The sequence below is a fragment of the Rhamphochromis longiceps genome, linkage group LG11, assembly GCF_057381845.1.
Source record: "Rhamphochromis longiceps isolate RC_006_pf linkage group LG11, R_longiceps_female_GT1.1, whole genome shotgun sequence".
NCBI lineage: Eukaryota > Metazoa > Chordata > Actinopteri > Cichliformes > Cichlidae > Rhamphochromis > Rhamphochromis longiceps.
In genome coordinates, this window is record NC_140567.1 from 1,749,853 (window position 1) to 1,772,114 (window position 22,262).

Below are 22,262 nucleotides of genomic sequence, written 5' to 3' on the forward strand. Positions count from 1 at the left end.
CGTTTGAATAATTAGATTTAAAACGAAATGTAAAATTAGGATTCAGCTTAATCTAAATGATGAGCATGGACATTATAATAAAATGATACATTTTATATCAAATTTTATTCAGTGTATGATGACAAGATGCTCCTGTCATGGTCAGCACTGGTCTTTATTTACCCGTTGCTATGTTGAATCGTAGTTTCGGGGCTCTATTGATGATGCCTTTCTTTCCCTACTATGGCACTCAGCAGAGTGAACCTGAGCGCTTCAGTGCGTCATTCCATTGAACCACACTGAATTCACTCTGATCAGCTGTTGTGGAGCAGGAAGCGCGGAGTTGTTCAACTTGGAATTTATTTTTAAACTCCGTTTGTTGAACCTACTTCTTGGAATCAAGTCAACACACGACACCAGACGGTGGCGATGATGCACCGTTCGCTGTTTGCCCACCGCCATTCCTTCTTTTAAGAGAAAGAAGAAGAAATCTTAACGCCTGGTTAGCTGCTGACGTGTATGTGCGTGGAAGTGTCAGTGGATATCGTTTAGTTCTTTCCGCGACAGTTCAAAATGAAATCATTAGATTGAGCTCGTACCTCGATGGTAAAATACGAGCCGAGGATAGCGAGGACTATCAGCACAGGTAGGTGTCCAACATTTAAATCACTGACCGGCTAGCCGGCAGAGCTAAAGCGCTAACTGTAGCAAATACAGCCGAATGCTATACATTAGCAAACCGTAGCGGTTTAAATACACCATTAACATGGTTCTGGTTCCGTCGCTGCCACCGTTTCCTTTCACCTCATGGTTTTTCATTCAGTCGCTGCTCAGCTGCTCTTTAAAGCACAGAGTCCTGTGACAGGCCGGCTGTGTAGCTTCTCAGCCGTCCAGGTTACAGTAGCCTGAGAGCTTGAAAGGAAGGTAACTGCACTTATTTTCAGGGTTTTTCTTTTGTGACGACATTTCGCCTCTTCCGTTTGATCTCTCCTTCATTTCCCTTAAAACTGAACAAACGTCTTGGAGAAGGGACGAAACGTGTTCAAAAATCCAATTGACCTTTTCAAGCTTATATGTGGGACTCAGTAGCTTTCTCAGTCCGACACGCCAGCACATCATCAGCTGCTTCAAGAAACACGATTACTACATTAACCCAGAAACTAATAATACATGAAGGAAGAGGACATCAGCCACGCAGGTTTCATTCCAATGAATAGTGGCTTTTATATAGTACTTAAGTTAATTAGCTTTAAGCATTTCATCTGCGTACAATTCATGGCCGTTTAAAGTGGATGTGAAACACTACATATATTAAGTGTAATTTACACCATAGAGCCTTAAACACACACACACACACACACACACACACACACACACACACACACACACACACACACACCCAGTCACGGCTTTAACACTGTCAGGGAAGCGAGAGTTAAGATCCTTCAGCATCGCTACAGGAGGAAAATAATGCTACATAACATTGTGCTTGATTGTTTGGGATTTATGACATGTTTTAGAGCAGGGCTACAGCGTGTATATTAGGCTAATGCATAGTGTTTGTGATAAGAACAAACCTCAATGTCTCATGTGGGAAACAGTGCTAATCATAGCTGTATTTACATAATAAAATAATCCAGGGTTGGGGTTAGAGGAAGCTGAAGCATCATGCAGATTCTAACCAGCACCCAGTTATTCAGCATGAGCATTCATGCAAAACTTGTGTGTGCACATGCTTCTGCTTCACACTCAACTTGACCTGTAATGATTTGTCCATCAGTCTGCTTTGATGTTTTTCAGCCTGTTGGCTCTAGTGTTATAAAACCCCTCACTCTACTCATACTGTTGTATTAATATCTAAATGCTGTTTTTGCCTCCTCAGGGTAACAAAGCGTCGCACAGCTGCACACAGGAAGGCACACAGCTGCTGCCCTCACCAGCAGCTGAACAGCAACACACACAACAACACTTTATGAGGACTTTCCAGAGGTTAGCAAGCTCCTGTTTAAACCTGTATTTTTTGCACTATATTGGATGACTTGAAAATAGTTATAATAAAAGAAGCCAGAAGAAAGAGCACATTGGAGGAGCTTAAACTGATAATGGTTAGTCTTTTGCTAGAAATATAACCTGCTCAAAAAACATTAAGGGAACAGTTGATGATCATCACGTATAGTCGGTTTCACTTCTGACCTTCAACTCTGGTGCAAATAAAAGTGCAAACAGGTGTGCTGGTGAGGCAACAAAACAAAAGCAACACTAAATCTTTTTACCCACTAAAATGCTCGGCGTAGCGGTCTGGAGCTCTGTTATACTGTGGACTGAAAGTAACAATGGACGCAGCGTATGTGAGACAAAGGGAGAGATATAGAGTCTGCAGCACTGTTCCTGAAATCGTCATTAAAGCCTTTACTGGGAAAAGCCAGCCTTAAACTCAGGAGTGAAGACGGGCAAACGTGGTCGCTGCTGTTTGTTTAACACAGTGAAATGATGCAGCTCACAGCTCCGGTTTTATATCCGATACCTGCAGCAGACGGGCGAGTCTAAAGGGGGGCATGGGGTTTCACGGCTTTCTGAACATGTTTCAACTTGAAAGTGGAATAATATAAAATATTGCATTAATATTTAAACATTTTAAAATAAAAGCTTTCTTTTTCACAAGCCAGAAAAAACGTACATGGGCCATTAAACTCTGAGCCACTAACCTGAGGGTTGTAAGGTTGGACCCTGAATTATTGTTAATATGATTTCATGTCAACACCAGCAAAACACCTGTTTCCAGCAGCGTGCTCTTAACGTCACAAAGCCTTCCAAGCAGCCAGAGTGAAGGTCATTATTTTATGCTGTATCATTTTGTTTGATTGGAAATGGAAGTTGCTGGACTAGACGTGACTAAGATGGTTAATGGTTGCACTGTTTAATAAAGTTCAGGGACGCCATCGGCATCGCTCAGTGTAACCTCTGTAGCTCCAGCAGAGGGAGGACAGACGACGTCACAGATGAACTTACTCTGTTTTCCACAGGTGTGTCTTGGCAGCTTTGTGAGGAACAATGGGGAAGAAGAAGGTTCCAGATTTGTACAGAGCCCCCTTCCCCTTGTACTCTGTGAAAGTGGACCCTGACACAGGGCTGGTGATCATAGCAGGAGGAGGGGGGGCCTCCAAGACGGGCATAAAGAACGCTGTGGTCAGTACTGAAGATGGGTGTTGTACAGTCGCTGTAGTGTTGCTGTGTCATTGTCCTGATAAGGCTCATTTATGTGATCTAATAACGTATACCAGGATGATCACAGACAGCATGCTACGGCGGTTTACATGCACACATGAGTTCTTCTGTTCACTTGTGCTTTTCTTCTTGTATTTCTTGACTCTCTGGAAACAAACTAACAAAAAAGTGTTTTGAGTGTGTTTGGTGAGAGTATCCTGATACATGATGCACACTGAGTTTGTATCCATAGTACAACAGTAGCAGACTGATGTTTGTGTTTTACAGCACTTCCTGGATCTGCAGCTCGTTGGGGAATACCAGCACAGTGCCAGTCTCCTTCACTCCCATGATACTGACACACGTGCTACCATGAACATGGCTGTAGGTAAAGGTGTGATTGCTGCAGGACAGGATGGGACCTGCTGTCTGATGCAGTTTAAACAGTGCACGCAGAAAGAAGCCAAAGATGCTAATAAAGATGGTGAGGCACACTGCTACAAGCTAAATATGCTAAAATGACACCTCTTTATTGTGTCTGATTCAATTTAATGTTATATTTCCCAAACAGCAGCTACAGCACTGAGCATGAAGAAAAGGGTTTTATGGTCTGAGACACAGACTGAACACCTGTTCAAATAAAAAGTGTCCTCTGTGCTGCAGGGAAAAGCAAGCAGCAGGGTAACGCCAGGCTACGAGCTGGGAAAGGAGACAAGTGTGGACAGGATGGAGTTACACCATCTGGAAACATGTCAGATATGAAGGACGAGACGATTCACATCTCTGTGACCGCTTCAGCTGAAGTGCAGTCAGACCTGAACCCTCAGGATCCGCTTCAGAAAGTCGTCAGGTTCAGTCCTGACCAGAGCCTGCTGCTAACTGGAGGCACCGATGGGCACATCAGAGTCTGGGAGGTAAGACTCAATCATTTCAGCCACAGCTGTTAAACATATACAGTTAGCTCCGCATAGACAGAGACGGTGTTTTCTTCTAATGTTGGTTCTGAACATTACCACAATGAAGAACACTTTCAGCCTTCATGCAGTGTGTGGAACAAAAAGATTGCATAAACTGAAGCATTTCTTTCAAAAACACAATCCTGTCACTTCAGCGGCTCAAAAGTAATAAATAAACTAATAACTAAAGTATTGATTTCAGGGCTTGCAAAATCGCTAGTCCGACATCCCGGGGCTTTTTCCAGTTGGGTTACTAAAATCTATCTCAGCCCTGCCTGTCGGGCTATCATAGGAAGGTGCTTTTGCAAATGTAGCTGGGTAATTGTGTCATTAGCATCGATGAGCCTCTGTCAAAATGTGACGTATTGAAATCGCGTTTGACTTTGCGCTTGTTTGTTGCTTTCACTTTCATTTTGTGATCGCACAAACTGTATAAAGAGCGGCAGTACTGACTGGTGAGTGAAAAGCCGACCACAACGCCGAAAAGTTCTGACAAATCAGACTACGAGGCAAAAAGAAAGCGCATCTTTTTTGGTTTCATGGACAAAAGAATTTCTGTGGCTGGGATATGACGAGCGAAATAACATCATGTTCTGCAGGGTGTGTCGTGAGTTTTTGAGTCGACAAGCGCCTTTGTTACTGGGAAAGACCCCATCAGAACCCGTGAGACATCTCTGCATCACAAGAAATGCATTGGTAAATGGTAAATGGCCTGTATTTATATAGCGCTTTACTAGTCCCTAAGGACCCCAAAGCGCTTTACATATCCAGTCACCCACCCATTCACACACACATTCACACACTGGTGATGGCAGCTACATTGTAACCACAGCCACCCTGGGGTGCACTGACAGAGGCGAGGCTGCCGGACACTGGCGCCACCGGGCCCTCTGACCACCACCAGTAGGCAACAGGTGAAGTGTCTTGCCCAAGGACACAACGACCGAGACTGTCTAAGCCGGGGCTCGAACCGGCAACCTTCCAATTACAAGGCGAACTCCTAACTCTTGAGCCACGATCGCCCCGCATTATTGCCCAGTCTGCAGCATCTGTCCCAGAACAAACACCAGTTGCAAAAAACATACTAAAAATAAACCAAGCACAACAAGAAGTCCTGAAGAAGCTGTACCAGAACTGCGTACCATGTTGCAAAGAGTGAACTACCACTGGCAAAATTTAGCCGTCTTTGCAAACTTCAGAAAGCAAATGGCCTCGATCTTGGTTCCACTTGCCTCAGTGACCATGCTTGCAGAGTTTATTGGAGCAGCAGCACAAACTTCAAGACACCGGATTGAAAAGGAAATTCAAGAAAGCAGGTTCTTATCCATTCTTGCAGATGGCAGTACAGACACTGGTATAATAGAACAGGAGCTGGTTCATGTCAGGTATGTGAGGGATAATGGTGACGTAGCCACATACATGATCAAACTTCAGCCAGTCAAGAGTGCAAATGCTGCAGGTATTTTAGAGGCTTTTGATGAAGCAGCGAACACCATGGGTATCAGAGAAGATACGTGGAAGGAGAAAGTAGTGTGTGCAACTGTTGATGGCGCTGCAGTGATGATGGAGAAAACAGGAGTAGCTGGGAGACTGAAACAGAGGATACCCCCACATCATAACAATCCACTGTGTGGCACACAAACTAGAGCTAGCTGTGCTGGATAGCGTGAAAGGCTGTGAGTACCTGGTGAAATTTGAAGATACACTGAAAACCATCTTTAAGATGTACTACTATTCCCCAAAGAAGCGAAGAGAGCTGACAGAGATAAGTGAGCTGCTAAATGAGAAGCTGGCACCTTTCAGTGGCCTGAAGAGCACACGGTGGCTCCAAGCCGGCGGAGATGACTGAAGGCTGTGGAAAAAAATTACTCCCACTGTTGTTCATATGGAGAACATGGCAGAAGGAAGTGATGTCAAAGCCGAGGATGCAGCCGAGGCTAAGGGGGTGGTGCAGGAGATGAAGACTGAGAAATTTGTTCGCTTCCTGCGTTTCATGTTGGACTCCAGTACCATCTTATCCAAGTGCTGTACGGATTTTCAGCATGATAACCTAAACATCACACGAACCAATCAGTTAGTTGAGAGCACAACATCACGCTTACTCAGCCTAAAAACAAAACCAGGAGAATATCAGAAAAGCTTGGACACAAAGTTCACAGCGAACCAGGATGGTAGCATTTGCTACTGTGGAACTCGGTAACAAAAAGTCAGCCTCTGCTAGCAGAGGTGAGGGCACAGGCAGAGGCACCTTTGGTGCAGAGATCCAGAAGATTATTGACAACACAGTCAAGTACATGGACAACAGATTTAAAAATCTGCGTGGAAAAGCCTCTCTCTAGTTTCAAGGTTTTTGACCCTTCCACTCTTCCCTACCCCAGAGAAGAGCTGGCGAATTATGGGGATGAAGAGGTGGATTATCTTGTCACACATTTTGCCTGTTTGCTAGATGAGAAAGAGAAAATTCCACAAGAATGGATGGATCTAAAAGTGTGGCTTGCAGAACGCCGGGGTAGCAAAGTAGATTGCTTGTACAGAGATCTCCTCTCTGAGAATCCAGAACATCTCTCTCATATCTTGTTGCTGGTGAAATTAATGCTGACACTTAGTCCATCGACAGCCATCTGTGAGAGGATTTTCTTGCATGAACCGAGTGAAGACAAACATCGTACCTCTCTACACCCTGAAACACTGAATGACTGCATGCCACTCCCTATTAATGGGGAAACAGTTGAATCTTTTTGCCCTGACAAGTCGATTCGTTTCTGGATGTTTTCTTGAAAAGGTTCAAGACACCTGGATCATAAAACCCCGACAAGAAGAGCAGTGAAATGGAGGGCAATGCACAGGAAGAGAAAGCTGATGAAGGAGATGCTATGCCCTCAACGTCGAGTGGCATTTTCTCATCCGTGACTTGAGTGGAAATGTCAGATCAGGATCTGACACAGGCTGATTCATGTCCCACACAGTTCTTACAAGTTCACAGAAATTTCTGTTCAGTTAGAACCAAGTATTTGAGTTGGTGATTGTAATTTATATACAGTTGTTGTAATTTTTGTTTTAACATTTTTTTGATTGATGTTTTGTTTCCTTTACAATATTATACAATAAAAATAATCTTTTTTTATTCGGGCTACTTAAATTTACTTTGGGCTACCAAAAACTGAAGAGTGACTGGCCGAAGGGCTAGCAGGGATTTAGAAACTTTGCGAGCCCTGGATCTCTAGTACTTGGTTGAGAACCCTTTGCTGGGAATGACAGCCTGGAGTCTTGAACTCAGGGACATGAGCAGGTTTCCTCCTTTCTAATGCTCTGCCAGGTCTTTACTGCAGCAGCTTTGCTGTGTGTTTGTGGGTCTTTCTGTCCAAAGTCTTCGATAGTTAAATGCTTAATTGGGTTAAGATCAGCTGACTGATTTGGCCATTTGAGAATATTCCCCTTCTTTGCTTTAATAAACTCCTGGGTTTGTTTGGCTGTGTGTTTTTGAGTCATTGTCCATCTGTATTATGAAACGCCCCCCAATCAATTTGACTGGCGTTGGCTGCATTTGAGCAGACAGTTTGTCTCTGAACACGTCAGAATTAGTTTGGCTGCTTCTGTCTGTGTCACATCTATAAACACCAGTGTCCCAGCACCACTGCCATCAGTCTCCACTGTGCTTACAGATGTGATGGCTTTGGGTCATGAGCTGTTCCACACCTTCTCCGTGCTTTTCTTTCTTGCCATCGTTCTGGTAGAGGTGGATGTTGGTTTCATCTGTCCAAAGAATGCTTTTCCAGAACTCTCCCGGCTGTTTAGGTGTGCTCTCTTTTGTTTCGCTTTCTTTTCTTTTTTCTTTTTTTGCAAGCTCCAGTCTAGATTTTTTGTTCTTGAGACTTATGAGCGGCCTGCACCTTGCAGTAAGCTCTCTGTATTTACTTTCATGTAGTCTTCTATGGTAGACTTGGATACGCCTACCTCCTGGAGAATGTTGCTTGGTTGTGAAGGGGTTTCTCATCACCATGGAAATGATTCTGCGATCATCCACCACTGTTGTCGTGGACGTCCAGGTCTTTTTGAGTTGCTGAGTTCTCCAGTGCTTGCTTTCTTTCTCAGGATGCACCAAACTGTAGATTTTGCCGCTCCTAACAGTGTGAGTGTTTTCTCTTTCCGCAGTTTAAGGGTGGCTTGTTTCACCTGCACAGAGAGCTCCTTTGACCACATGTCTGCTCACAGCAAAATCTTCCAAATGCAAGCACGACTCCTCAAATCAACTCCAGGTCTTTTATCTGCTTGATAATGACAGAACGAAGGAACTGCCCACACCTGCCCATGAAATGGCCTTCGTCAGTTGTCCAATTACTTTTGGTCCCTCTAAAAAGAGGGTGGCACATGTTAAGGAGCTGAAACTCCTAAAACCTTCATCCAGTTTGAATGTGGATAACCTCAAATGACACTATGTCCATATTCATAATGTAACTATAACTGGAATGTTTCAGTAAATAAGTATTAATCACATCTGCAATTTTCTAAGTACATATATTTCTAAAGGTGTTACTACAGATGTTGGTAACAGCCCATCCAATCCATGCATGCAAAGAAATCAAGCATAGCTCTCTATAATGTTAATATTATGTTAAATAATGAGAAATGACACAGGGGAGCATTGAAAACACGAAGAAAGGCATGAAACCAGCTGAAATCTCAGTCATTAGAAAGCAATCAGTCAGTGCACGTCTTGTTGTTGTCGGCAACAGTGGTTACTGAAGGTAAACATGAGCACTGGGGTGATAATCTGCAAGTGGAAAGAACGTGATTTCACTATAAACCATAATAATGTATTTATTGTTTTTGAGCTCAGTATTTAGTGGAGTGAGATGTTATAAGACGCTGGTGTATTTGTCCTGCAGTGGAAGAATAAAACGTTGTCTTCACCTGGTATGTCCTGTTTCAGTTTCCTTCCCTGAAGAAAAAGTTTGACTTCAAAGCACATGAAGGAGAGATCGAAGACTTGGATATAAGTCCTGGGAACAAGGTCAGTGTCAATATTTAACAACACAACTTGCACCACTAGCTACTTGATGAGGTGAACCTGTTCATCTGCTCATTAATGCAAATGTCTTATCAGCCAATCACATGGGAGCAAGCCAGTTTAGTTTTATTTATATAGCACCAAATCACAACAAGTTATATCAAATCACTGTAAGGTATGTAAAGTACCCTACAATACAAAGAAAACCCCAACAGTCATATGACAAGCATTTTGGCAACAGTTGAGAAGAAAAACTCCTTTTTAACAGGAAAAAGAGAGCCAGAGATTAATAATGACTAATAATTGAATCCAGAGTGATGGATAACCACAGAGTGAGTCTAAAGGTGAGTGAAGAAGAAACACCCAGTGCATCATGGGAATCCCCGGCAGCCTACGTCTATTGCAGCATAACTAAGGGAGGATTCAGGGTCACCTGGTCCAGCCCTAACTATATGCTTTAGCAAAAAGGAAAGTTTGAAGCCTAATCTTGAAAGTAGAGATAGTGTCTGTCTCCTGAATCCAAACTGGAAGCTGGTTCCACAGAAGAGGGGCCTGAAAACTGAAGGCTCTGCCTCCCATTCTACTTTTAAATACTCTAGGAACAACAAGTAGGCCTGCAGAGCGAGAGCCAAGTGCTCTAATAGGGTGATATGGTACTACAAGGTCATTAAGATAAGATGGGGCCTGATTATTTAAGACCTTGTATGTGAGCAGCAGGATTTTGAATTCTGGATTTAACAGGAAGCCAAAACAGGAGAAATCTGCTCTCTTTCTAGTCCCTGTCAGGACTCTTGCTGCAGCATTTTGGATTAGCTGAAGGCTTTTCAGGGAGTTTTTAGGACTTCCTGATAATAATGAATTACAGTCGTCCAGCCTGGAAGTAATAAATGCATGAACTAGTTTTTCAGCGTCACTCTGAGACAGGATATTTCTAACTTTAGAGATGTTGCACAAATGGAAGAAAGCAGTCTTACATATTTGTTTAATATGTGCATTGAAGGACATGTCCTGGTCAAAAATGACTCCAAGGTTCCTCACAGCGTTACTGGAGGCCAAGGATGTTTGATATAAAGGAAGGTTGGAGATTGGCCTATAATTAGCTAAGACTGCTGGGTCTAGAGATGCTTTTTGAGTAAAGGTTTAACTACAGCCAGCTTGAAGGCCTGTGGTACATAGCTGATTATTAGAGATAGGTTGATCATATTTAAGATTGAAGAATTAATTAATGGCAGGACTTCTTTGAGCAGTTTTGTAGGAATGGGGTCTAAAAGACACGTTGATGGTTTGGAGGAAGTAATTATTGAAGTTAACTCAGAAAGATCAATTGGAGAAAAAGAGTCTAACTTAACATCAATGGTACTAAGAGTAGCTGTAGATAATATTACATCTGTGGGATGATTACTGGTCATTTTTTCTCTAATGATAAAAACTTTATTTGTGAAGAAGTTCATGAAGTCATTACTAGTTAACGTTAAAGGGATGGTTGGCTCAACAGAGCTCTGACTGTTTGTCAGCCTGGCTACAGAGCTGAAGAGAAACCTGGGGTTGTTCTTATTTTCTTCAATCAGTGATGAATAGTAAGATGTTCTGGCTTTACCAGATTGCTTTTTTTTTTCTTTAAATAAAAGCAAAGAAGTAAAATTATTAATAAGATAATTAACCTTTGTAGCGTTCAGGTAGCTGCTCAGCAAATTTAGGTCTTTGGTTAAGATGACCTGCTAAGAAATGTGATTTTGGGCGTGGCGTGGTTGTTGATGTCAGGACTTGAAAAGAGAAGAAATTGCTGATTTACTGGGATTTTCCTGCTCACCTATCTGTCATTAGAGTGATCTGAAAAAGAGAAAATATGTCATGACCGGCAGCTCACTGTCAGAGGAGAATGGTTGAACGTTCTAGTAGACGTCTACAGCAGCAGACTGGACTACATTTCTACAATTGCTGTTTCCAAAATTGGACAACTGAACACTGAAAAATCATCAAATTCGAAAGTAACTTTCTACATCTGAGTGCTTTTTGTCTAATACACACACACAGTAACACTCTGAGTGCATCGGGAGCAACTTGGCGTTCAGTGTCTTGCTCAGCGATACTTTAATAAGCAGACTGGAAAAGCCAGCGATCACAAACCACCGACTTTCCAGTCACAGGCACCCTCATGACCTCCTTAGTCACTAGATTTCTACAAATGTCAGTCCCATCTCTTCATCACCTTTTGGAGTTTTTCCCTCATGGATGTGCAGCTGACAGATATACAGCATCTGTGTGCTATGATGACAATATAGATGTTTCAAGCACCTTGTTGAATCTGTGCCATGAAGAATTAAGGCAGCTGTGGATGCAAAAAGGGGTTCAGGCTCGTACCGGCACGGTGTAACTTAGTAGCCAGTTAGTGTAGATGGTTCATCAGTAACCTTCTGTCTGTTGTCATATAGCATCTGGTGACTGTTGGTCGGGACTTTGCCTGCAGTGTATGGAGTGGCAACCAGTTGTCTATGAGTCTTAAATGGCATGAAACCATGTCTCAAATAGATGAGAAGACCTATCGATATTTGGCTTGCAGGTAAAACCTAATCTAGCTTGTTCTTCAATCAAAGAGCATCTTAGTGTTTCATACAGTACGGTGCACCCAGAAAGCATTCATGCTTCACTTGTTCCACGTGTTGTTACAGCCTTATTCCAAAACGCATTAACACAATATCTCACAATGATGCAGTGAAACAAAGTTGACTGGAAATTTGTTTAAATTTGAAAAATATAAAATGGGACACTTCCACAAGTACTGAGTGTTTGTGACGGAGCTCCTGCGTCCTGTTTTCATCACCTGTCAGATGCATTACTCAAGAAAAGTGATGCAGCATGTTACTTATTTACTCACTACAGAAAGTAATTTGTTACACTACTTGTTACATTGCATTGAGATCTGAAAATGGCTGTGCACTGTTGCTCCCCATCTAAGCTGACGGAGCTGCACTGTTCGTGTCAAGCTTGTAGCATTTAACAGCTGCCAGAGGTGCTTCAGCAAAGTACTGAGCAGGCTGTACTTATGTACCAGTGTGCATCTTAGTCTTTCATTTTTTAATCAACTTGCAAAGCTTCAAGCAAACTTTTCCATTTTGTGGAGTTTAGTCTGCAGAATGTGAATGTGTAAAATAAATGGAATCCATCCATAAGACTAAGAGATGAAAAAATGTGGAACAAGTGAAGTGATGAGAGTTTCTCAGGTGCACTGTACAGACGTCTGTCAGTAACAATGACTGCATGGTTGTCTGTTCGCCTGTTTCAGGTTTGGAAAGGTTGAAGACCAGAAAGATGCCCTGAGACTTTACACCGTGCAGATCCCCCATAAACGAGACAGAAAACCTCCCCCGTGCTACCTCACCAAGTGGGACGGCAGGAGCTTATTGGCCATGCTGACGGCTCCCTGCGGCACGGAGGTCATCTCCAGTCTGGCTGTCAGGTAACAGCTTCATAAATGCTGACATGCAGACTGGCTGTTGTGTTTGTTGAGATGTGGTATGACTACGATGTCTAACGAGGCCCTCGTTTCTGATTTCAGACTTTTTAATCTGATTTAGTGCGACCTAAGCTCTGCTCCTACAGAGGCTGATTATCTGCTTTAATGTTGTCACGTCCTCACAGCGTGCGGCTCTGAATACTGTCGCTCCTCTGAACAAGTCTCAGACGTCCTGGCTCTAACTCACAAATACACAAGTAACTAATCAGTAAGCTGGAGAGGAAATGTCTTCTCACTAATTTAGAGCATTTTCATTTAGCCTGGAGAGTGTGTGAAAATGAGAATAGCTCCAGGTTTTTCCAGCACTGTATCCATGGCGACAAAGAGGCTCTGATGACTGCTCCTTTTTAACCTTGAATAGTAATGACTTCATCAATAAAGTTGTAACCATTACACAAAACATGACTCATAACAATCACATAGACTTCTTACTGTATACAGCTACTTTCACTGATATTTATTATTTAGACTCTGTCTCTGGCTGATTTTCCGAGTTTACCTGCAGAATCACTTTTAATCTTCACCCTCCGTGTTCATTTTACATCGTTCCTACAAGGCTGCTCAAAGACATCCTGCCATTAGCTCACTCTTCGATCTTTATCACTCTTTATTAATTATGTATGCATGTACATTTAGGATGGCAATAATTAAGCTATTACTCAAAAAGCATCTCTAGACCCAGCAGTCTTAGCTAATTATAGGCCAATCTCCAACCTTCCTTTCATATCAAACATCCTTGAAAGAGTAGTTGTCAAACAGCTAACAGATCATCTGCAGAGGTTTATTTGAAGAGTTTCAGTCAGGTTTCAGAGCTCATCACAGCACAGAAACAGCTTTAGTGAAGGTTACAAATGATCTTCTTATGGCCTCTGACAGTGATGTTTCTCCCACTGAAAACATCCAGAATCAACCTTTTGGGATCTTAATATTATACAGATTTACTAACTGTAACCCTCTAGTTGGGGGATGGACAAGGTACCTCTGGGTTCAGGCAGCAAGGATGTTGGCACTGTTCTTTAAGTCCTGTGGTTTATGTGATGGTGACTCTTGTTCTAACACGCCCTATAGTCTAAAGAGCTTGGTAAGAAAAGTGTCTGGACTTCTTTAAGTTGCTTGAAGACGTTTCACCTCTCAAGCAACTTAAGGAAGTCCAGACACTTTTCTTACAAGCTCCTTAGACTACGATGACCTGGATGACCGAGAACCTTCACAGACAACACGTCCTATAGATGTTTACATTGGATAGTGTGGAGGCACTGCTCCATCTCTGTACTGCTTTAGCCTTAGCTGTCTTTTAGACGTCCCCTTTACTAATTTTCATCACTAAACTGGACCTCTGAACTAAGATGGCGCCCACAACAATGCTAAAGTCAAGGTCTTCAGTCAGCAACCATTAGCTGTGCACATCTTTTATCAAAAGTGATTAGTGTTTCTCTGAAAGCACGTTTGCGTAGCATATTGAGTTTGGAAAGGCAAGTCGGACTTGAAGCTGTTTGCTTTCTTCCTCGTAGTGACTCTGGAACATTTCTTGGCCTTGGAACTGTGACAGGATCAGTAGCAATCTACATCGCGTTCTCCCTACAGGTGACACGCTGCACTTACAGATGCATAAATCCAACAAGCAGCCATGTTTTTAACTTATAACGTGGTGTTTGTATGCAGAGGCTGTATTATGTGCATGAATCACACGGCATCGTGGTGACAGACCTGGCCTTCCTGCCTCACTCCATGAAAGGCAAGAACATCAAGGGGAACAATGAAACAGCCCTGCTGAGCGTAGCTGTGGACAGTCGCTGCCAACTACACCGTGTTGCCAGAAGAAGTAAGTCTTGCATCATCATTTATTGAACATGTCTCATAATCTCAGAGCCTGTTCATCATTTCCTGTGTTCTCTCCAGGATACTTCCCTGTTTGGCTGGTGTTGTTCTTCTGTGGTGTCCTGGTGGTGGGAGTCGTTCTCCTCCTACAGCACCTCTTTCCAGGGTTTATTTAAGTCGTACATGTTGCCACGAATGAGCATTTAATCATCTCTCTGCATCGGCGGACCTGAGTTCAGCCTTCATGCGTCCCATCACTGCACCGTTACTAAACCAAACCTGGACAGCGTTAAAGGTTTATCATCGTTTAAAAGCCGGATTTTCATTGGATTGTTTTGTGAGGACGTTGCCTTTTATTAAAAAAACGTTCACAGTGAATGATCCATTGACTTTGAGTAACTTTAAAAAAAATGTTGGCAGCAGAGACATGAATGATGACAGAAGCTGCTCGTTGGTTAAACATGTTTTTGTCTGGATTCAGCTCAATATAAATAAAAATGAATCAAACTGAAATTGTTTTTCATTGGACGTCTGAATTCAGACGTTTCCTGTGCGAGCTTGTGTCGTGTTGCAGAAGAATAGCAAGTCTGGCTTTATGAACACCTGAACAGCTTCTTCAGCCTAAGGACAAAAATAAGACTTAAAAAACAACCTGATTCCATTTGGTTAAATAAAAGAATAAAAACTAATAAAAACCAATGATTTTAGCAGTTTACTTTGTGCTTCACAACAGTGACTGTTCAAGCTCTACATTTTACAGCAGTTAGTTTTAAAACCCTGAAGTTTATTTGAGCACAGTAGAAACTTGCTGTTGAACTCATCCAACAGGTAAACGTCTCAGATGACCAGACAAACCTTTGATTGTTGGGTCTTAACTTAAAGTATTGTTTCTTGAGGCGACTGTTTGGTCCTGTGTGAATAAAACTGAATAAAACAACCACATGCATAAAGGTTATTTTAATTTATAAAGACACTGGCTGTAAACAGCTGGCCTGAGACACAACAGACCAACAGGACTAATCATTAGTGATAGTATGTCTTCATCAATAAACTGCAAACTTGCCTTCTCGTTAGAGAGCTCGAGCTCTTGTTGCATTAAGCAGTAGCTTTATTTCAATGATCTTAATATTTTTTCTGCCATCAGCTGTCACGATGTTTCAGCCTCTCGCCTGGATAAGGTACCTCTGGGTTCTGGTAACAGGGATGTTGGTGCCTTTGTGGATGGGTCTGGTTGTAGCACATCCTGCAGATGTTCGCACTGGGATCTGGGTAGTGTGAAAGCTGCACCAAAAACTGCATGTACTTTAATATGCTGTTTTCCCTCTCCTTTCAAAACTGCATGCCCAAAGTATTTTCCTAGAATATTATTTGGAAAGTATTCCCAGCACTTCACTCGTCATGTTACAGCCTCACTCAAAAATGCATGAAATCTTCACATCACACAGTGCAGAGAAGTGATTGTGTGAATATTAGACAACGCTTCAGTAGAAAGGACAGAAACAAGTATACCTGCCTAACTAAGAGTTTTCTTTCTTGTTCAAACTTCTTCCACTGATGGAGGACGCTGATGTTTGGACGCTTCAATCCTGCAGAAATATTTGTACTTATTCTCAGCATGATGTATATTTTACAGTACTGCCTAAATTCTTGATTTATGATTAAAAACCAGCTTCTATTGGTTCTTGGCTTTAAAAAATAAAATCAGTCACCTATTTAAAAAAATGCTAATGGTTGATATTTCCTACCTCTTGAGCTTCAGTAGGTGGCACTAATGTGACGGCGCAGAGCTGCTAACATGAACACTAGGGATGGGTATCGTTTAGGTTTTATCCGATACCGGTGCCAAATCGGTACTTTTGAAACGGTGCCGGTGCTTAAAGAATGGAGAACACAAACTTTGTCCAAAAACCTCTCATGTTCAGCTGGTTTTTTTTGTAAAAAGATAACAATGTTAGCCTTTTCTGCAGCTATGTGGCATATAAGGCATCACTCTTGGCTGGAAGCAGTGCTTAAACAGTAGTTACCTGTTGGTCTAAACTGATGACCGGAGTGCAGAGCTCATGTCGTGGCCATTTACACCTGTCCAGGCAAACAACCTGCTGGTAACCCCGCCCCTTTTTAAAAAAACCCCAAGTACAAACGTTTGCCTCTGCTGCTTAATGGCAACATGTCCGAGTGTTATTAGATAAAATCTCAAAGACAAACATCAGCAAAAATATCAATACACACCAGCAACACCAGTGTCTGTATAAAAACACATTTGAAAAAATATGACAGATTAAACGATCTCTACATTATTTATATGCTCCCTTTACAAAGAGGAAAAATACAGCAAGCTGATACATTAATGGCACGATGCCCATCTCTTTGAACGCAGTGTTGTATCAACAATAACAAAAACTGAAAAAGAGTCCTGCTTTCAAAACGTGGACTCTCTTCATCATCATCATCATCATCATCATCAGTGCTTTCAGCGGGGGAAACGTTTCATCACCCATCCAGCTGACTTTGGTTTCAGCTTTCAGGGAGGAGCCTAAAAGAAGGTTTAAATGACAAAATCTTATTGAATACAGTTATAGCGGCGCCATGACAACGTAGGACAAATCTGTCAAAGGAGGCGCCGCCTGTAAGAGGACATGGAGTCTACATGTTTACAGACTTGTTCCATGTTTCAAACTTTGTTTCGTTGCTCAGGTTGGGCTTTTGATACTTTGTGCAGTTGGTTGCTGTGTTGGCTTGTTGAGTCATCTAAGAAATAAATGGCAAATGATTACGACTATTTTTGGTCATGTAATTATAAAACCAAAGGTATCAAAAACCGTTCACTGTTATTGGCCCAGGTATCAAACAGTTACACAATACTGGCCCAAAGAGTAAACGAACGATGAAGGCCTGAGACGGCACAAAAACAAAACGTGATTCCATATATTGTGATAATGTTTATGATGCACTTTGATATATAATCTCAACACAATGTGTGTTGGTATGTGTTTTCAGTACAAAACGTATCTTCTAAATAATGTTTTAATCCTAAATAAATATCTGCATGAAAAACAGTCCATTGAAATACATGATTTGCATAAATCACCTAAAAATGAAATGCTGGGTGCTGGTTTAGCTCAGTGGGATGAGGAGGCGACCACATGCTGCAGGTTCTCCCTCTGCACTCCTGTCAGTCTCTGCTGTGTCTCCAATGAAAGCTGAAAAATGAAATCCTGGCACAGGCGTGAAGGGAGATCTGGACCTGTTTAAGGATTTTCCCTGTTCATCCAGCAGAAGAAGCAGCTGACTGCAAAAGGGTGGTCTGTGGAGGAGGAAGGAGGTGGAGGCTGGAGACGGTCAAACCTGCAGACACTGCTCAGGCCATGGTATAGCCATAGCTCCCACAGTGCAAAGCCACCAGCAGGCGGTCCCTCAGGACCTCCTTGCTTGGGTATTCTGGAAGTTTCAGCATGTTGATACTGTGGAGGGGGTAAAGGCGCCATGACCAACACAGCAGGGGAACAGCTCATTCTTTACCAAAACAACTGCAGCTATATTAATGACCTGTATGCTTGGTTTGAAACTTTCTAAGAAAGAAATGATTTTATGTACTTTTCCCAGTATTTATTATATTTATATGTAATTTCTCTCTATTGGAAAATGAAGGGGGGATTAGCAAATGATAGCAGGACGGAAAAAAGAGATCTGTTTCTAATTACCAGGTACTCGAGGTAGGCAGCAGGTTGGAGGTGTACGGGACTGCAGCAATAGTGAATTTCTGTAAACCGCTCCCACCCATCAGGTAGGCAAATCCTCCATGAGGAACCCTGGAACTGGACGAGGATTATATTAGCACCATTCCCTTTAAAAGGCATTTACACGTTTCTATATTTAAAAAAACTGTAGAAGGAATCGAGCTGACAAACCTTCCCGTGACAAACTGAAGCAAGAGAACCCTCTCCTCCTGGGTCAGGCCCGTCACCACGTCCCAGAACCACTAGGGGGGAGGAAAGCTAATTAGCTGGCAGCTAAAGGACATCCTCATATTACTGACAATGACGAACTTCACTCTGTCTTTTCCTACGGAGCCATGAAGTAAACGTTTCCCTATAATCAGTGCTGTGTTCAAAATTAAGCAGAGCGTGACAAATACATGCGACGTGTAAACTCCATGTCAGCTTCACGTATTGTAGAGTAAAATTTTAATGTGAGAGGAAATCAGAGCAGGTGAAGAGATTCTCTGGTGAAAATTAGGAAACACTCGGTTTAAAGTGCAGTCACAGGCACAGACTCAGTGTTTTTCAGGAATTTCAAAAGTTATTTTTTATAGTTTTGCATTATTGAGTTCTTTTGCAATTCTTTACAAAGTACTCAACGAAAATGTGAAGGTGTCTCTGGTTGACTCAGGTCTTGTGTTCAAGGATTTGGTTCTTGTGTGGTAGCAGAGGGGCCCACCTGGATGACTGGCTCCTGAGTGTCGTATCCACTGGTGTACTCAGTGTTCCTACACCAGTCCTGCACATCAATCTCGGGCATCCCTGATAGTAGGAGCTCCTGTATGTGTGCACGTACACGCAGCGATGCAGCGACGTGCACACAGAGAGAAAAGAAAAGATACTAACTGAGACGAACACAACAGGAGAGCACAGAGCTCCTCCCACAGTTCAATGGTTGGTTGAGCAATACACTCACACATGCTCACTAGGGCTGCCACGATTAGTCACTAGTCACGATTACGTTGACTATCAAAATCGTCGACGACTGATTTAATAGTCTTCATTAGGCCTTCATTTCCCCAGATTTGAAGGATGGATCGGGTGTATACTTCGTGGCCCAACCTATCCCAGAATTCATAGCGCGGCCCAGCTCAGTTTCCAACAATGGCGGCAGCTAGTTAGTTTTAATGTTACTCTTATTATTCTTTCTGGGTCACAAAATAAACGTTTAACATATTTTCAGGCGAGAATGTAGCTGTGTAAACCTCAAATATCTGCTCAGTTTATCAAGACACCGCATATTTTCAAAAGCGCTCCGACGTTTTCGGAGACGTCTGTTACCCACTAGCTCGATAGCGAGCCGGGGTTTAACGCTCACTAGAGCCGTGAGAACACCGGACTCCCGGCAAATCGTTTTCAAACCCACCGCCGTCTTTCGCTGCTCAGGTTAAACATGATATATGAGTCACTTAGATAACTTAAAATGTTATTGTTTGGCTTTTTTTAGTATTTTATTTGTTCCTGAGTAAATCGGTTTGGCTGAGATTAAAGTTTTTACACAGCTGAATAAACGTCAAGCAGACAGCTGATCATCAGAAGTGTGAGATGCTCAGAATTTACTCCGGTGTCCTGTTATATTTTAGATAGCAAGGAGTTTATTAAACTTCACCGAAACAATCTGCAAATTTCATTAAAATTTAATAAACTATCATCTTGTCTTTATTGTTAGTGAGCACCTTAAACACTTAAAGCTGTAAGCTAATGATAGTTATATAAGAGCAGATGCTGCTGGTGCAAGAAGCTGTAGTTTTACGTCCAATGGATGATCATCTGATTAGTCGTCTATCAAAACAATCGCTTGTGGCAGCCCTGATACTCACACACTGCAGTGTGAGTATGTGTGACTATGGCCATTTTACCAAACCCAAAGAAAAAAAAGTGTACCTGGAAGCAACACAGCACCTCCACACAGGAAGGCCCCAGCTGGATGGTGGATTTCATGCTGTTAAACCAAGCAGCCTAAAACCTCATGGTGTTGAGGTCTGAATGTGGTGCCAGTAAGGAAAGAACAAGGATAAAACTAACAAGAAGAGTAACTTGAGGAGGAGGACTAACCAGTTCATATTCGTCAAAGAGCTGAATGAGCGAGGCGGGGATGAAGGTGTGGAATCCCTGCAGGAATGCATTTATCTGAGGCTGGATGGCTCGAGTCATCCTCAGCTCTGTCACTAGCTGCACATACTCAGCCTAACAGAAGAGGCACACAAAGACACCAAGCCTGAAGAGATGCCGACTGACAGAAATGGAAAAGACAGAGTTTATACATACATGTCATTTTTAGCACTCTGCTTTAAGCAACAGCAACAGGGAACACTGAGGCACAAATAGCTGACATACAGTGTTACGCTTCATCCCTTCACCAACCAAATAAGTTCCTGCATTCCACTGACACTGGGACACGTCAGACTGTATTTGTGATGACTGACCTTGTTGTCCTGGGTGACCAGGATGCTGGTCCCTCCGGGTTTTAGTGGCACTTCCTCCATCGCTCCGAACACATCAGTCTCTACTGAGAAGGTGAGCTCCAGGCCCAGATCGCTGATGTCATTGTCCAAGATCCACTGCAGATTCTTAGCATACTCTGGATCGATAGAAGACACGTCCTGGTAATTCACAGGGATACCTGTGAAACGCACAAGACAAGACGTCACCACACAACGTAGCACTAGAAACAAAAACACTGGAGCCAAGGAGGTGATATAATCAGACATTTAAAAAAAAGTCATATTACACTATAAAATATGGGGAATTTGGACGCCATGTCAACACCTCATCCTCATTGTGCTCCTCATCCTGCTGAAAGAGGGCCCGACAATCAGGGAGTGCATGGTCTGCACCAGTGGTTGTGTAGATGGTACATCGCCTGAGGCATCACACTGCCTCTGCTGGCTTGCTGTTTTCCCATAGTGCATTCTGACACCAGATGTTCCCTCAGGTGGGCGACGTAAAAGAAAACATGATTCATCGGATTAAGCCACTTTCTTCCATTGCTCCAGTTATGATGCTCATGTGGCCATTATTAGCATTTTTAGCGGTAGACACGGCTCAGCAGGAACAACCCTGACTGGTCTGCAGCCATGCAGCCCCATGTGCAACAAAAAGTGATTCACTGTGTATCCTGACACCTTTGCATCAGAACCAGCATTAAAACAGTACCTTATTTGTTGGATCGGAGCCTACAGGCATCACTCCCCACACGAATCAGTGTGCCTTGTCTGCCCATGGCCTTGCACTGGTTCTTTTGCTCGATGTTTCACTATGGGAATGACCTTGGCATGATCAGCTCCAGTGACATCGTGTGTCCATGACAGATCTGTTGAGATGTGGTCAGGGCTCCGCCCCATCATTCTAGCATGGCCAACCAGACGTGTTAGCTGGACTGTGCTTAATATGTCCTCAAAAGAAATGAACTCATAGTTACATTCTGTAGAACAGCAATCACATCGAAGAAAGCTGTTCCAGCAGTTTCCTGGTTTTAGTTAGCAGCGTACCCAACGTTTGTGTAACTCGGGCTAACGCATTATGGCAAGCCTTTTTAGTGTCTAGCTAGCATCAGCTTGTTAGTAGGCCACAAACCATGCTAGTGTCACACCACATTAGATGGTTAGCCAATTCTAGGGTTTGGCTAGCATTAGATTTGTCACTACCCGATCCGTACCGGAAACCCGATCCGTACCACGTATGTGCAAATCTTATGTCTCTTCTGCGCTGGCTAGTAGAACTCAGCTAACGTGTCATGTTCATTCTCACAGCAACTAGCTCGGCCTTAACCCCAGCTGCTAGTGCTTGCTACAAACAAGTAACCCTGGTGTGGCTTAGTTTCACCCCTTTCTGTTACCATGACTACGGCTCCTACCCACGCTGGTCAGACTGAAGGCCAAAGAGGCGTCATCCCACCCGTCCATTATGTGGTGCCCCGATTAAGAGCAGGGACACTCACCTGTGTACATTTGTAATGGCACTAAACATGGCCAGGCTTCTCTGGCGGACCCTCGAGGCTGCCCCCACTGTGCTGAGATGCCACA

General features: G+C 42.9%; 2 protein-coding genes across 5 annotated transcripts in view; one reads left to right on the forward strand and one right to left on the reverse strand.

The window, feature by feature from the left end:
• Positions 1–234: 234 nt before the first annotated feature.
• preb (prolactin regulatory element binding) lies at positions 235–14,992 on the forward strand. The gene is made up of 11 exons (XM_085421994.1): positions 235–625; positions 1,862–1,968; positions 3,003–3,165; positions 3,472–3,667; positions 3,847–4,097; positions 9,070–9,150; positions 11,580–11,707; positions 12,431–12,604; positions 14,173–14,245; positions 14,324–14,483; positions 14,561–14,992. The coding sequence occupies exons 3-11, from the start codon at positions 3,031–3,033 to the stop codon at positions 14,653–14,655; spliced, it is 1,293 nt and encodes a 430-aa protein (XP_085278120.1). The 5' UTR covers positions 235–625; positions 1,862–1,968; positions 3,003–3,030; the 3' UTR covers positions 14,656–14,992.
• Positions 14,993–15,042: 50 nt separating this feature from the next.
• Positions 15,043–22,262, reverse strand: part of hace1 (HECT domain and ankyrin repeat containing E3 ubiquitin protein ligase 1) — a 30,153-nt gene continuing 22,933 nt past the window's right edge. For 3 of the 4 annotated variants that reach the window (XM_085421990.1, XM_085421992.1, XM_085421991.1), the window contains 6 exons: positions 20,664–20,860; positions 20,293–20,424; positions 18,917–19,015; positions 18,388–18,458; positions 18,181–18,294; positions 15,043–17,940 (listed from right to left, as the gene is read on the reverse strand). In XM_085421990.1, coding sequence (XP_085278116.1) covers positions 17,838–17,940; positions 18,181–18,294; positions 18,388–18,458; positions 18,917–19,015; positions 20,293–20,424; positions 20,664–20,860 — 716 coding nt within the window. In that variant the 3' untranslated portion in view covers positions 15,043–17,837. The remainder of the gene's footprint in view (positions 17,941–18,180; positions 18,295–18,387; positions 18,459–18,916; positions 19,016–20,292; positions 20,425–20,663; positions 20,861–22,262) is intronic. The other variant, XM_085421993.1, reaches the window with a different exon arrangement.